At 35.4% G+C, this 13,634-nt stretch overlaps 1 protein-coding gene across 4 annotated transcripts in view; it reads right to left on the bottom strand.

Annotated features, from left to right (window-relative positions):
* The window catches only part of LOC133183898 (microtubule-associated protein 4-like), a 45,219-nt gene that overhangs the window by 20,044 nt on the left and 11,541 nt on the right, over positions 1–13,634 (bottom strand). The window contains exons 3-11 of one of the 4 annotated variants that reach the window (XM_061318791.1): positions 12,710–13,534; positions 9,233–12,655; positions 7,656–7,723; positions 3,195–3,372; positions 2,803–2,909; positions 1,829–1,927; positions 1,441–1,455; positions 1,253–1,342; positions 484–573 (exon numbers count right to left, since the gene is read on the bottom strand). In XM_061318791.1, the coding sequence (XP_061174775.1) occupies positions 484–573; positions 1,253–1,342; positions 1,441–1,455; positions 1,829–1,927; positions 2,803–2,909; positions 3,195–3,372; positions 7,656–7,723; positions 9,233–12,655; positions 12,710–13,534 (4,895 nt within the window). The remainder of the gene's footprint in view (positions 1–483; positions 574–1,252; positions 1,343–1,440; positions 1,456–1,828; positions 1,928–2,802; positions 2,910–3,194; positions 3,373–7,655; positions 7,724–9,232; positions 12,656–12,709; positions 13,535–13,634) is intronic. The other 3 variants (XM_061318798.1, XM_061318799.1, XM_061318805.1) reach the window with 3 other exon arrangements.

Raw genomic sequence — 13,634 nt, 5'->3', positions numbered from 1 at the left:
CTTTATTCGCGAATATTTCTTGTTGCCAACCAAATATTCACCCATATATTTATGTAGAAAGTTGCCTCAGTCGCGAACATTAGTAGTTCCGGATGGATTCCAAACTGAAGTATCGCGAACAAAAGATGTTGCGAATAATAGTTGGTTTACAGTATTTGAATCTGTATATATTTCTTAACTATATTTTGTTTCTAAACTAATTATTTGACTGATGAAATGTGATTGCCAAATAATAAATGCCAAATAACTTCAGGTTAATTAAAATTTTGTGTCTGAAAATTAGTGTCATGATGTTTTTAACTATTACAAATAGACAGATGCTTAAAAACTTCCTTGCATGACTACATTTTTAGAATCATCCGTTAATGACACAGTACAAAAAAATCCTTATAAATTCTGAGTAAAATAAACTGACTACGCAGTTTATTTATGTTTATAAGTAAAAACAAAATATGAGTGAACAAAAATGACGGAATGCCATACTTTCACATTACCGCCCCCTGGAATATGACTAGCATTGTCAAGGGATCCAATTTTTGAGGTAGTTTTCCATTCAACTTTCTCATCTTTAATCTAAATTGGAAAAAAATGAAGCAGAAAAATAATGAATGACCCATTTGAAGAAAACAAATGAAAAGTCTTCAAAATTCTACTGTTTCAGTAATTTTCTCTGAGAGCAAATGAGAAGGAAATCTTCTGGTAGAATTTCCTCTGTCATGATTTAGTAAACATGCAGGCAGAAAGCAGCATGTGTTATTAAGACATTTATCACAATGACATTTATCCAGCTAAGGTAGCCACTTAACAGATAAAGCTTTACTCTTTTTCTTATTAACCAATGAAAATTCAAGGAAGTAGATGTCTGCTTCTTCCCCTTCTTTCAAACTTTTAATGTATTTATCTGAACAAAAGTGCACTTTATAAGAAACATTTGGGGAACAATTTGCATCAAGGAGTGGCTCTAATCTATGGTCACAGCAGTGAGCTATATATGGTAAAGATATTAACTTACTAATGCTGCAGTTATGTCTAAGAGATTCAACTTTTATGGACGTTTTACGACACTAATAGTCTGTCCAATTTTTCCATGGAAAAAAAGATCCACTGCCAGATAAAACTTAATTTATGCCTTAATTAAGGAATAAATTTAAGATAAAGAATTCCTTTGATAGATAAATTGGTCAACCCAAGAGAAGCATTTTACAATAAATTTGGTTTGTGCCATACATTAAATTGGAAAGCGATAGCATACTTTAACATTACCGCCGCCTGGCGAGTGCTTGGCATTATCCAAGGAGCCTATTTTGGAATTCGTCTTCCAATCCAATTTCTGCGATAATATCTAAAGAAAAAGAAACAAAAGCAAGCTGTGTGCAAATTAATGAAGCCAAACAAAAGGCACCTGGCATCATGCTCTTTTCTGAAACAGAAATACTCTACCTTTTTACCACCAGTCTGAAAATTCATTTAATAAAAATTTTAAAATAGAATAGATATTTGCAGTTTTTTTTCAGTTTACAAGCCAAGTGCTTCATGCTCTGCACATTTCATACCAAAAAAGACAAGATCCACTTTAAAAAAGTTTTTCCCCACTTCACATCTAATCATATAATCAAATAATTTAATATAATCAATTTGCATGGGAATATGGAATTTTCCCATCCATCCATTAGATTAAAATTACAGCATTGATGCAAAAAATACAGTTTAGGCTTGACAATTCCTGGTGAAAATCCATATCCCAGCACAAGCAAACTTGAACATTTGACTCTGACATTTTTATGAAATGAATGTGCATTAAGCATTAGTAACTGGGTGAGTGAGTTACCTTTTTCTCCCCTCCACCTGGCTTGTGGTCCATATTTGCTGTGGACCCTACTTTACTTGTCACAGTGGAATAATCTTTCTTTTTACTGGCAATCTTTACCTATAAATAAAATCAATGGATTGCATGAGGGATCCACATATTTGATTTATTTGACCAATAACAGAAAACAGGACACATTCAGATTCAAATATAATTCATTTCAGTGCTTCTGCAAACAGAAACAAGATGCCCATGGGCCACAATGTTCACCCGAATCACCATTCTCTTCCCGACAAATGAATATGTACCTGGATGATAAATTAAACCCTTTATCTGGTCACCAAATTTAAGTCTATGATCTCAACAATTTTATTTCGAGTATATATTGAGGCTTAATGTCAACTTTTACAAATTGTGGCCTTCTGGTCTCTCCCAATTGTTGCCCCAACCTACTGATACTACAACTCACTGATGCCAAAACTTTAAAAGACTTGAATCTTCAATACATGAGGATGTTTGCACATTATTGACTATAATGTAGCCCTGCTTCTTTCATCAGAAGATTTAAAAAAAAAAAAATTCTACATTTCCCAAGTAAAACTTTGACACTCCACTAAGCGAAGGGACCACAATGTGAACATTTACATGTATGAATCTATGCTACAGGGATGCATAACTATTTCACTGATAATGGTCCTGCTTTGTGCCACACACCAGCGGCCATGATTTGAACAAACTTCATTCTACGAAGAAAAAAAATCAGGGTGAAGCACTATCTCTTTCTTCCTTAAATGGATCATAATAAATATTAACATTCCTATATTGTTGATGACACTTTCAAGTTAATTCAAATTTTCTACTGAGTAAAACAAGTAATTCAAAAAAATCAAGAAGCTTAAAAGATGCATCAATATTGGTCATATCTATTACACCCCCCCCCCCCTTCTAACCATCTTTTCTCATTTTTTTTTTATCCAAGAAGCAGCACTACTCACCTGCCCTCCTCCTGGAGTATAATTGGCATTCTTAAGAGAACCAATCTTTGATGTGACATTCTTCACGTTAGGGGCTGGTCCTTTAGGAGTGGTAGGTTTAGGTCGTGCTGAAAAACCAAATTTGATTTAAAGTTGGTAGCCACATTTCAAAATAAACGGCTGATGGGGTTTGAAATGTTTTTTGGTTTGGTTTGGTGTTATGGAATTACTTTCCCTTTATTTTCAGATTCAAATGATTTAATCTGTTCAAACATGCATACAGTTAGATGAAGAAAGAAACAGAATTCACTGCATTTAAAGACTTGTCTATTTTACACCATACTTAAAAATGAAATAAGTAAATGTAATCGTTGTAAAGAATTTTCTACATTGCATTTGATATGAACTCTTACGAGATTCTTTTCTAGGTGAAGTACTTGATCCAGGTGGAGTTTTGGCACCAGCATTGACCTTAGGCGAGGCCTTGACTTGTACCTTCTGGTCGAAAATCTTGACTTGACCACCCCCAGGTTTGTAGGACATATTCTTGGAGTCTATGCCATACTTCTTCTTGGAGGAGGCTGATGGAGTCTGAAACAAAGAGTGTATCTAAAAGTTTTAAAATATTATTTAAAAAAATAAATACCATATTCATAGGGCACCTCTTCATTTGCATGTACAATTCTGACCTAAATAAATTCTTGTATTTCTGGGAAATATGGTGATTTATTTTCGATAACTTGCTGATGGTCAAATAAGATTAAAACTGTATCCTAGGCAGAGCCATATTGATCATATATTTAAATAATGTGACCATTTTCAAAACACAGCACAGATTGAATCTGTACCTACATTTGTATGTTATACAAAGTCAGTTATTGGGAAGAACACTGGGAATGCATTTTTAATGCAACCTTGAATTTCTCAAATCTATATATTCAATACTTTCTATTCATGACATTTCCTCTTGATCATTAGCAATCTTTGAGTCAAGCTTCTGCACTCTCTGCGCAGTACATGTGTATTGCTAAACATCAGACAGATATTCACTTTTCTGAATCATATGTCCTTTCCAAAATGATTTTGACTCAGAGTCATACCATCTGGCCAAAAGCAACCTTTTTTTGCCAAGTAAGATATACTAAAATATTTAAACATTATATACAAAGTTATGACCCAGTCAAAAAATTTGCTGAACCTGTGACCTTGACTTTGTTCAGTTCAGGTCACAACACACCCTCTGTTCATACGCCTTCTTTTTGCTAAAAAATAAGCTTTCAAATTTTAAAATTTATGGCCCAAACACAAAGAAAGATTAATAGCCATAGAAGTATTGACCAACAAACATGGTAATTGCTATACAAGTACACCCTTAAACATAGCCTGCAGAGGGTAAGATCCTCAGTTTATTTCACTTCATTGAAAAAATTATCATAAAACTTTCTTATCCTGCAACTAGTGATTTGCACTCAATCATGAACTTATTTTATATTCCCTCAAAGAAAAGCCTCAAGTTGTCAGTGTTTGTGTGAAACAGGTAGGTAAAGATACCGATTGATATTTACGGCCATCAAAAAGGTCATAAAAACTGCGTCTTTGATATCATAAAATGTCAAATGCTTCCTAATGGATTGATATCAAAAGCCATTCACAATAACTTTAACAGAAAGCTTTTTTAATCTTTTGCGTGAGTGCATACTTTTCCGTAACACAAAAACTAAATTAACTAGTATCTATATATTGAATTGACATGAAATGCTAATTCACTTAACTGTCATAGAAAATTACAGAATGATAATGTACAGATGGTACAGCAATGTTTTATATGTAACGCATTGAAACATACATGTAAGTAAATGTACATACTCAGTAATTCAAAAAATTTAATAGGTATCGAGATGCATCATCTATAAGAAAACTGTATTAGCTACCGATTTTAAAGCATTATAAAATCTTCAACACATTGATCAATATACTTTAATTTTCACAAAATGATACAACAAAATGTTTAGAAATCTTTTAAATAGGACCAGTAATAACTTTTAATTGTCAATTAGGAACTTGATTACTCTCCCCCTCCCCAACCCAACCCCAAAATGACCATCCAAACATTACAATATCAACATTGTTGCTGGAAGACTTGTGATCTAAAAAAAATCACTTCAATAATATTATCATTTAGGGAATTCACTGCAAAATATCCAAGGTGTTTAGAAGTCTTAGCCCAAAAAATGTAAATACATAAATTTCAAAAATTAAATATGAAAAAAAAGAGAGAAAATTTTGATGTCGCTTTTTACCTGGTGGCTCATATTCCCAATATCCAGCACAAAATCAATTAGGTGTTGGTCACTTCACTTAAAAGTCACATAGCTTTGATATACACTACTTTGTAACTGATGAAAAGCAAATACAGATATTGTGTACGGCAGGACACTTGAGAAAATCCTCATAACAAACTGTCAACAATTCCTACAGGTAAACAATGCCGGCTTCATGATGAAACCTTCTGAAAATTACCATACATTCCCTAATAAAAAAAATTTACTTCCATAAAACATTGTACATGAAAATTTTACGAGACTCAATTCTTGAACTTTCCCAGAAATAAGAAAATTTTAGAATACTCCTACGGATTCAGACATAGTAATACCAATAGGAAGTATGCCAATCTCCTACAAATTAGATTATTTTGAAATTCCAGATTACAAAAATTACAAATTACACAGTGCAAAGCTACTTCAGCAAAAACCACTTGGTCAGTGCATCTCTTTGAAGGTCATTTCCTCTGGCTCTATACCCAAAACAAAAACCACTGGCAAAAATACCTGTTAATTGCTGGCTACAGAAATGTGCCAGTATCTACATGTTTTCGTTATGAATGTCAGAGCGTATTACTCTGTTTCTCATTGATTTCCTTTTTTCCTTCTCTCTCTCTCTCTCTTTTGGAGGGTATAATTTTTGATCAGCTGTTTACTATACAGATTCAGATTTTCCCTCTAGTATCAGTCAGTCAATACTAAATTACAGTCTAAATTTGATGTAACTGCATTCCAGTCTTTGATTAGTGGGGCTTTCATAATAACTAAACAATTCTGTAATTGTAAACTCTTTCATCATGCACATTCTGTGAATCCTATTTGCCTTTGTGCAAACAATTTCGCTATTTACACAAACTATTTCTTACAGCATTAGTTTATTTCTGTAACTGTCTATTGATCATTTGTTGTCAATAATTCACAATTGATGCAGGTAGTTTTTCTGTTATGATGAACTCCACATTCAGACTAGCTTGGAGAATTATGACATGCAGGTCATTAACTGTAACTGACAGACCAATTTAAGGACTGAGTGTCCACACTTGCACAGAGAGAAAAATAAGTTTTAACCTAATTTACAATGCTTGATACACAAGTTCAAAATACTACATTAACACCTAGAGTGCAAATGAAGGTATAAGGGGGAGGAAGCTAAACCCATATGTCTGGGCAAATGACCATTATACCCTCCCATATCTAACCCTAACCTGGATTGAACACATTACACTGGTGAGAGGAAAGTGTGCTCCCCCTTCCTGCTGGGGGGGGGGGTTCAAAATATACTGCCAGTATCAAATACACTCAACTCAGTCTGCTGAATGATTTATATTTATAAATTAAATAAAGATTGCTCTTTTTCATATTGCTTAAGCATTAAAAAATCATAATGCATTTAATTTTTGGTCACACAAAAACTGCCAGAAATTTAATAAAAAATATCAATTTAAGTGTGTGAAGGAAATTGTCAAACAAAATGCTTAAAATATTTTTACAAGGGTATATATGGTATTTTTAAACAGTTTCCCAGATGGCTATAGTACAGAAGTGACAGTTGACAAGGTAACTACATGACACTATAGATGAAAGTTAAATAGACAATTTACACACAATCTACTTCACTTATTTACAATCTCCACTACCAGCCAGAAACAGGATATTAACCTAGACCCATAGAAATGATTTGATATTAAGTTACTCATGAAATATTCATGTCTGTAACTAAAAGGTTTTTTGTTCCTTTCAAAATGAATGGAATCAATATTTCATTAAAAAAAAAAAAAAAAAAAAAACTTAAAAATTCTCATAAAGTTTTGCAATTTTAAGGAGGCTGGGGGTCAACAAATTAACCACAAATTAACCACCAGATTTAACTTAATTTTTTAGATATGATATCTTACGCTGTCAAGTATCATTTGGCAAAGAAAAATTTCAGAAATTTTAGTTTTAAAATTTGATCATTTTCTATATCTTCATATGGAGCTCTTCTTCTAAAGGAGATCAATATAGTCTAAAAATGGCCACAACCCCTCAGCCTCTTTAACATAAACCATACACTTTTTCCTTAGTTTTTGCTCAGCAGTACAGTACATGTATAAAATTTCAATCTTTTAGACAGGGTGATAAGTTTTGCATGGAAATGTCATTTTTGACAAATATAAGAAAAATTAGTAAAATTCTTGTGAAATAAATGTCAATAATTGAAATGATATTTAAAACATAACACCTTAGAATGCTATTTGTGACATATCTAATGGCATGTACTATTCATGACTGACAACTTGTAGATGGATCAGGATGTCATCATTGGGTCATATGTGCATGTACAATTAGGGGGAAGAAGAAGGGAGGGTATTGTGTGTGTACAATTGGGAGGGGGAAGAAAGGGAGGATACTGTGTGTGTACAATTTGGGGGAAAGGAAGGGTGTGTACAATTGGGTGGAAGGAATGAGGGTTTTGTGTAAAATTGGGGGGAAAGAGAGGGAGGGTATTGTGTGTACAGTTGGGGGAAGGAGAGAAAGGGTATTAGTAACAGGGCATATGATTAAATAACCTACCCTTTTCCCTGCCTTTTCCTCATCTGTACCACTTGCCGGTGAAGTTACACCATTAGCAGCTGGGGCATCTACAACATCAATGATACAAGAATTCAATCTCAATTTTTACAGTATGGAACAATATCTAAACATTCCATTCATCAATTTCATTTACTAAATACAGAACTTAGTCCATTGTAGATATATATATTTTTTTATTAATTATCTACTAATTTCCTTATCTATATCTCACAAAAATTATTACTTTATCAAAACAATAAAACTTTTCAGCAATGTTTTATATGAAATTGAATAAATGGCTGAAGAAGCGAATTCAAAACAACTCTGGCCATGCCATGCATCATTACTAAACTAAACTGAAATCTAATTCCGAGAAGGATCAAAAGAGGATGCAAGGAACAAAATCTAAAATGCAAAAATGAAACTGGAAAATAAAGGTGTCCATGCTTATTTCTGCTTGCTTATTTCTCAATAAAAGATAAAACATCTCAATACTATATCTACATGCAAATCAATGATAAACTACAAATGTGTTTGTCCATGGACAGATTTAACTAAATGGAAAAACCAAGTATGCATGTATCTAACATATATCATGTAAGAATTGCTTGAAATGTTTAACAGACAGAAATGAAATATAAAGTTTATAAATTCAATCTTTGTGCAACGATTTGAATTAATATTAGAAAGTGTTAATTTTGTGAAATCTAATACAAACAAAAAAAAGTGTATTTTATATAAAAATTAAACAAAACACTTCTACAAGATAAATTTGTTCAAAACTGTGGAAGGTGAAATGAAGTTTTAAAAGCAAGTTGATTATAGGGTTTTGAATTAGGAGTTTTAGGAAAAACTGAAACAGCAAGAAAACTGGTTTAAATGAGTAAATGAATTAGCAGAATTCCAATAATATATGAACTCTAAACACTAGTAAGTTTTTTTCCTCTATCAAACCAAACATACCATAAAATTATGAATAAATGACTTGTAAACTGAAAGAAAAGAATTTTTAAAATATCAAAAGCATTCACAAAGAAATACTGCACTATAAAATCACAGACACTAAGATTGCAATATCTCTCATCTGAAGTCAATGGGAGTTACCTCCCTTAGAATGAACTCAATATCATGCAGAACAAAAAGCCAAAGCAGCTGGACAAAGAAATCCAACAAAATGAGAGCTAAGAAAAGAGTATTCTACTAAGTCTTCTAATTTCTACATGCTCTGATCTGACAGCATTAATTAATTACAAATAACTTACATAATTAATGATGTTAGATATTGCGACCTTTTTTTATTCAACATACCACATACTCTATCAAAGGCACCATTGTCAATTAATTGTCAAACTTATCACATAAAATATGCAGGCAAAATAAAAGAAAAAATATCTAAAACAAAAAAGAAAATAAAGCATTACATTTTACAAGACAGTTCAAATAGGGAAGATCCATTCAACTGTCCTATAAAACATGGGCCATAATGCACAGTCCAGTCTTTTTTTTATGTGGATGAATATAAGCAGTAAGGGTGATTTTTTTGTGCTAGCCAGACCACAAGCTTACAAAATATAAACCTTTTCTGGGCTGGAGAAGTCTGGTGGGTCTGGCATTCCTTGTGGTGGTTGCTTGGCCTCTCATTGGACTAGGGCTAAGCTTCCTCTGAGCCCCAGGCCTAGGAGTGGACTTGGAACGAGAAATTGATGATTCCTTAACATCTGGTGTGGACACATCCTTGGGTTTCCGTGGCACCCTAGCCTGTCGAGTTGCAGACTGACTCCGCCTTGTGACATCTCCCTTCTCGGGAGACGGAAGTTTGGAGTCAGTTTGTTTAAGTAGCTCAGTTCTTTTCACAGTTTTACGAGCTAGACTAGCACTTGTATCCTGGGTTAGACGACTTGTGATATGACTATATTTATTGTCCTTAACAGGTGCTTTTTCAGTCTCTGTTTTAGCACTTGTTGGTTTACTTTCAACTTTTGCAGGGGCTTTTGCTTTGGGTTTTGGCTTTTCTTTTTTCTCTTTTACTTCCTTTTTATGTTCTTTACTTAAGACAGAGACATTCTTTTTATCTTTTTCAGTTTTGGTCACTTGTTTAGGCTCCTTTAAAACCTTTTCTTTCTTTTTAACCTCGTCTGTTTTGACGATCAGTTCTGTTTTTCCCTCTTTCTCAGGGGCTGTTTCTTTCTCTACAGCCACCTCCTTTGGCTTTTCCTCAGCCACTTCGGCCTTTTCTGGTGGAGGCTCAGCAACAGGACTTTCTTCAGATTTTTCAACTGAAGGTTCCTCAGCAGCACTTTCCTCTGTTCTCTCTGTGGATGGCTCTTCAGTAGAAATGTCCCCTTTGTCTGGAATACACTCTTCTACTGCACTTTCTGTTTTTTCCATGGAAGGTTCTACACTTGATGCATCTTCTGTACTCTCTAAGAGCTGCTCTGATTTTTCTGGAACACTTTCTTCGAAACCACTTTCCGTTTTCTCTGTATAAGATTCTTCAACTGAAATATCATCTGTTTTCTGCATGCTTTCAACTGTATCAATGGCATCATTTAAAACATTTTCCACCATGTTTTGTGCAGTCTGTCTCTGTAGCCTTGTTTCATCATCCATGTACCCTATACTTGTGCTTCTTAATGACTCCTCCTTTTGAGATTCAGTATAACTTTCATAAAGGGACTCCTCAGCAACATTTGCTGGTGAAATTTCAGAGGTTTGCTCTTCCTCACGTGTTTCAGGTTCTTCCTCCCTGAATTTAGCCTCATGCTCTTCCAGCATTGATTTTGACATGGCATCTTCAGGAAACCTGTCCTCTAATTTTTCCTCCTCATCAAGAACTATGGATCCCTCCATCATGGATCCAGTCATGACATTCATTTTTTGTGAGGCTTGACTGTCTTCTGATGTATTTGTATCTTCCATTGTTGATCCGGAGTGTTCAGCTTGGATTTCTTGGTTTTCGAAAGTTTCTCCTTCACCCATAACAATAGAATCTTCCATCAGAGACCTTGACATGACATCCTGCTGCTGTGGCAAATCATCAATAGTCTGACCTTCATCCATTATCAAAGAACCTTCCATTACAGACCCTGTCTGTTCTGTAGGAAGATCCTCAATAGTTTGGCTTTTATCCATTACGAAAGATCCTTCCATGACTGAAGTGTGTTCAGCTGGAAGATCATCAATTGTCTGTCCTTCATCCATTATCAGAGAACCTTCCATTGCACTTTCCCTCATAGGGGGTGCAATTTCATCTTCAGGACTCTCCTCAAACTTAGCCTCTTCAACAGGCTTGGCATCTTCAATTGTTTGCCCTTCATCTAATATAAGGGAACCTTCCATTGCAGTTCCACTCATTTTAGGTGCAATTTCTTCTTCGGGACTCTCTTCAAACTTAGCCTCTTCAACAGGCTTGGCATCTTCAATTGTTTGCCCTTCATCTAATATAAGGGAACCTTCCATTGCAGTTCCACTCATTTTAGGTGCAATTTCTTCTTCAGGACTCTCCTCAAACGTTGCTTCTTCTACAGGTTGTGCGTCTTCAATTGTTTTCCCTTCATCTAATATTAGAGAACCCTCCATCATAGCCTTACTTGATTCTGTAGGAACATGTTCTTCAACTGTTTGCCCCTCATCCAGGACAATTGATCCTGTCATTGCATCAGGTGGTGGTGCGGAAATTTCTGGTTCATCCACTTTAAGCTCCAACTGTTCATCTTCTGTCTCAACTATGGGTTCTTTGTTATGGAACAATGGGTCACATACTTCTTGGGGCACTTCACTCCTTGGTGAAGCCATTTTAATCATCTGGTCGGGATCAGGGGTAATGGACCTTTCTTCCATGTCTGATCCCTCACTCTCAATGAAAGTATCAGCTTTATGTGGGTGTTCCTCAGGTGGCTCATGATCAAGTTCTTCAAAGTCAGGTGGTTTATCCACAATTATAGTACCCTCTATTCTAGATGCAATTTCTTGTTCAGAAATGTCAATTTGATCACTTTCTTGTGGTATTTCCATTTGTCTCTCATTTGTATCAAAACCTATGCTTTCCATATTATCCTTGTGTACAACTGCATCCTCTGGCACACACTCACTAATATTGCTCTCCTGTTGTTCTACAAAGTCCTCAACATCTTGTTGATCAAATTCCTCTCTCTCCATTTCTTGCTCTCTTTCATCGGGATAATACTCATCTTTGGGTTCCCCATTGTCTCCATTACTGAAATTGCTTTCTTCCTCATCCATCCTATCATCCCCCATCTCTGCATACTGAGACCCAAACTCACTCACATTACTTTGAATTTCTATCTCACCCTCCTCACTCTCACCCATATCAAACAATTTTGGATTTTCAACAGGGATTTCTCTATGAGGTTCCTGCATAGTGGTTAGAATCACATCTGGAACCTGACTTTTGCTTTCTTCCAGTTCTGGAGATTTATCTTCCACTGTAATGTCATCCACATCCACTTCCTCATTCACTTCCTCTTGTGCTATTTCACCATTTTCAATGTATTTTTCATTCTCATCTTCCTCAAATTCTGAAAGTCTTTCAGCAGTTTTGGTTTCTTCCTTATCATAAAAAGTGTCTTTAACAACATCATGTGGCTTATCAGCACTAGGTGGGGGAATTACATTTTGAATGTCTCTTTCTTCACTAACTTCTCTCTCAGCCTCAAAGCTCTCTTCTTCCTCATAAGCATATTGATCCTCCTTTTCATCTTTTTGAATGTCTTGCTCCTTCACATCACTTTCACTCATACCACTCTCCTTAACAGATTCATCCTCTTGAGGTTTAATTTCACTTTCAAAAGTGTCATTCAACTCCTCTCTTTTACTCTCATCTCTTTCATGCAATTGGACCTCTCTCTCCTCATTCAATCTCTCATCCTCACCCAGTGGAACTCCCTCTCTCTCCTCACTAACTCTCTGATCTCCATGGCCATTGCTGACCTCATTTTCCTCTCTCAGCTTTTCATCATTTTTCTCCTCAGTGGTGAAATCTTCAGGTTTCAATTCACTTTCTTCCATGTTTTCTGCACTCAAATCACAGACACCTGATTCTGTCGTATGAGATACTTCCTGTGTATCTGCCACATGAGTGACTTCTGTCTGGGTTGTAGGTGTTGTTTGTGCAGCAACATTCCCCATGTCTTCTGACATTTGACGCTCCTCACTAGATCTTGCCTCTCCATCATAGTCCGAGACTACCTCTCTTTCTTCGCTTGCTCTGTAGCTGTCAGGACCATCATAGTCATCATCAGTATAATCTTCCTCATCTGTATAAACCACACCTTCCTCCTCATCTTGTCCATCTTGGTACTCCATCTGTTCTCCACCTTCTTCCTCACCATATGAACCATCAGAACCATCATCATAGTATTCCTCTCCGCCAAACTCTTCCTCTTCAGTTTGGTGTTGAGGCTGAGGAGCACCACGCTGCTCCTCTTTGACCTCCTCCTCCTCTGAAACTTCTGGTTCAGGTTCCTCAACACATGAACACACTCCTGGTACTATTTGTTCATTAAAAGAACTTCTCTCATGGGATGAGACATGCTGATATGCACTTTGATCCTCATGGGACATAGGCACGGTTTCCTCCTCTTGAGCAAGATTTGATTCTATCATATCACGAGGAATATTAGAAAGACTAAGGTTCATATTTTGTGAATGGGCAAACTCATCCACATTTTGCGAAAGACTTTTTTCTGGTTCATTATCACATTGACATTCCATTTCAGAAGCACCTTGATCTTGGTCAAAATTATCCAATGAGCCTTCAACATTAACACCCATACCTTGCGGTAAAGATTGCCTTCCTTCAGAGGAGGGTAAATCTGTATGTCCAACATCCATTGAAAATGGGTCTATATGCCCTTCACCTTCAAAATGAGATTTATTTAATGAAAACATGTCACACAAGTCTGAAAAAAAAAATGGATTTGTTCAGTAACATCCAACCACTTCATCAACAGTGATAAA

The sequence above is a fragment of the Saccostrea echinata genome, unplaced genomic scaffold (assembly GCF_033153115.1).
Source record: "Saccostrea echinata isolate AGI-Se365-2 ecotype Australia unplaced genomic scaffold, CSIRO_AGI_Sech_v1 ptg000001l, whole genome shotgun sequence".
NCBI classification, from domain to species: Eukaryota; Metazoa; Mollusca; class Bivalvia; order Ostreida; family Ostreidae; genus Saccostrea; species Saccostrea echinata.
The sequence above is the reverse complement of the archived record's forward strand: the minus strand, read 5'-3'. Positions and strand labels throughout refer to the sequence as shown.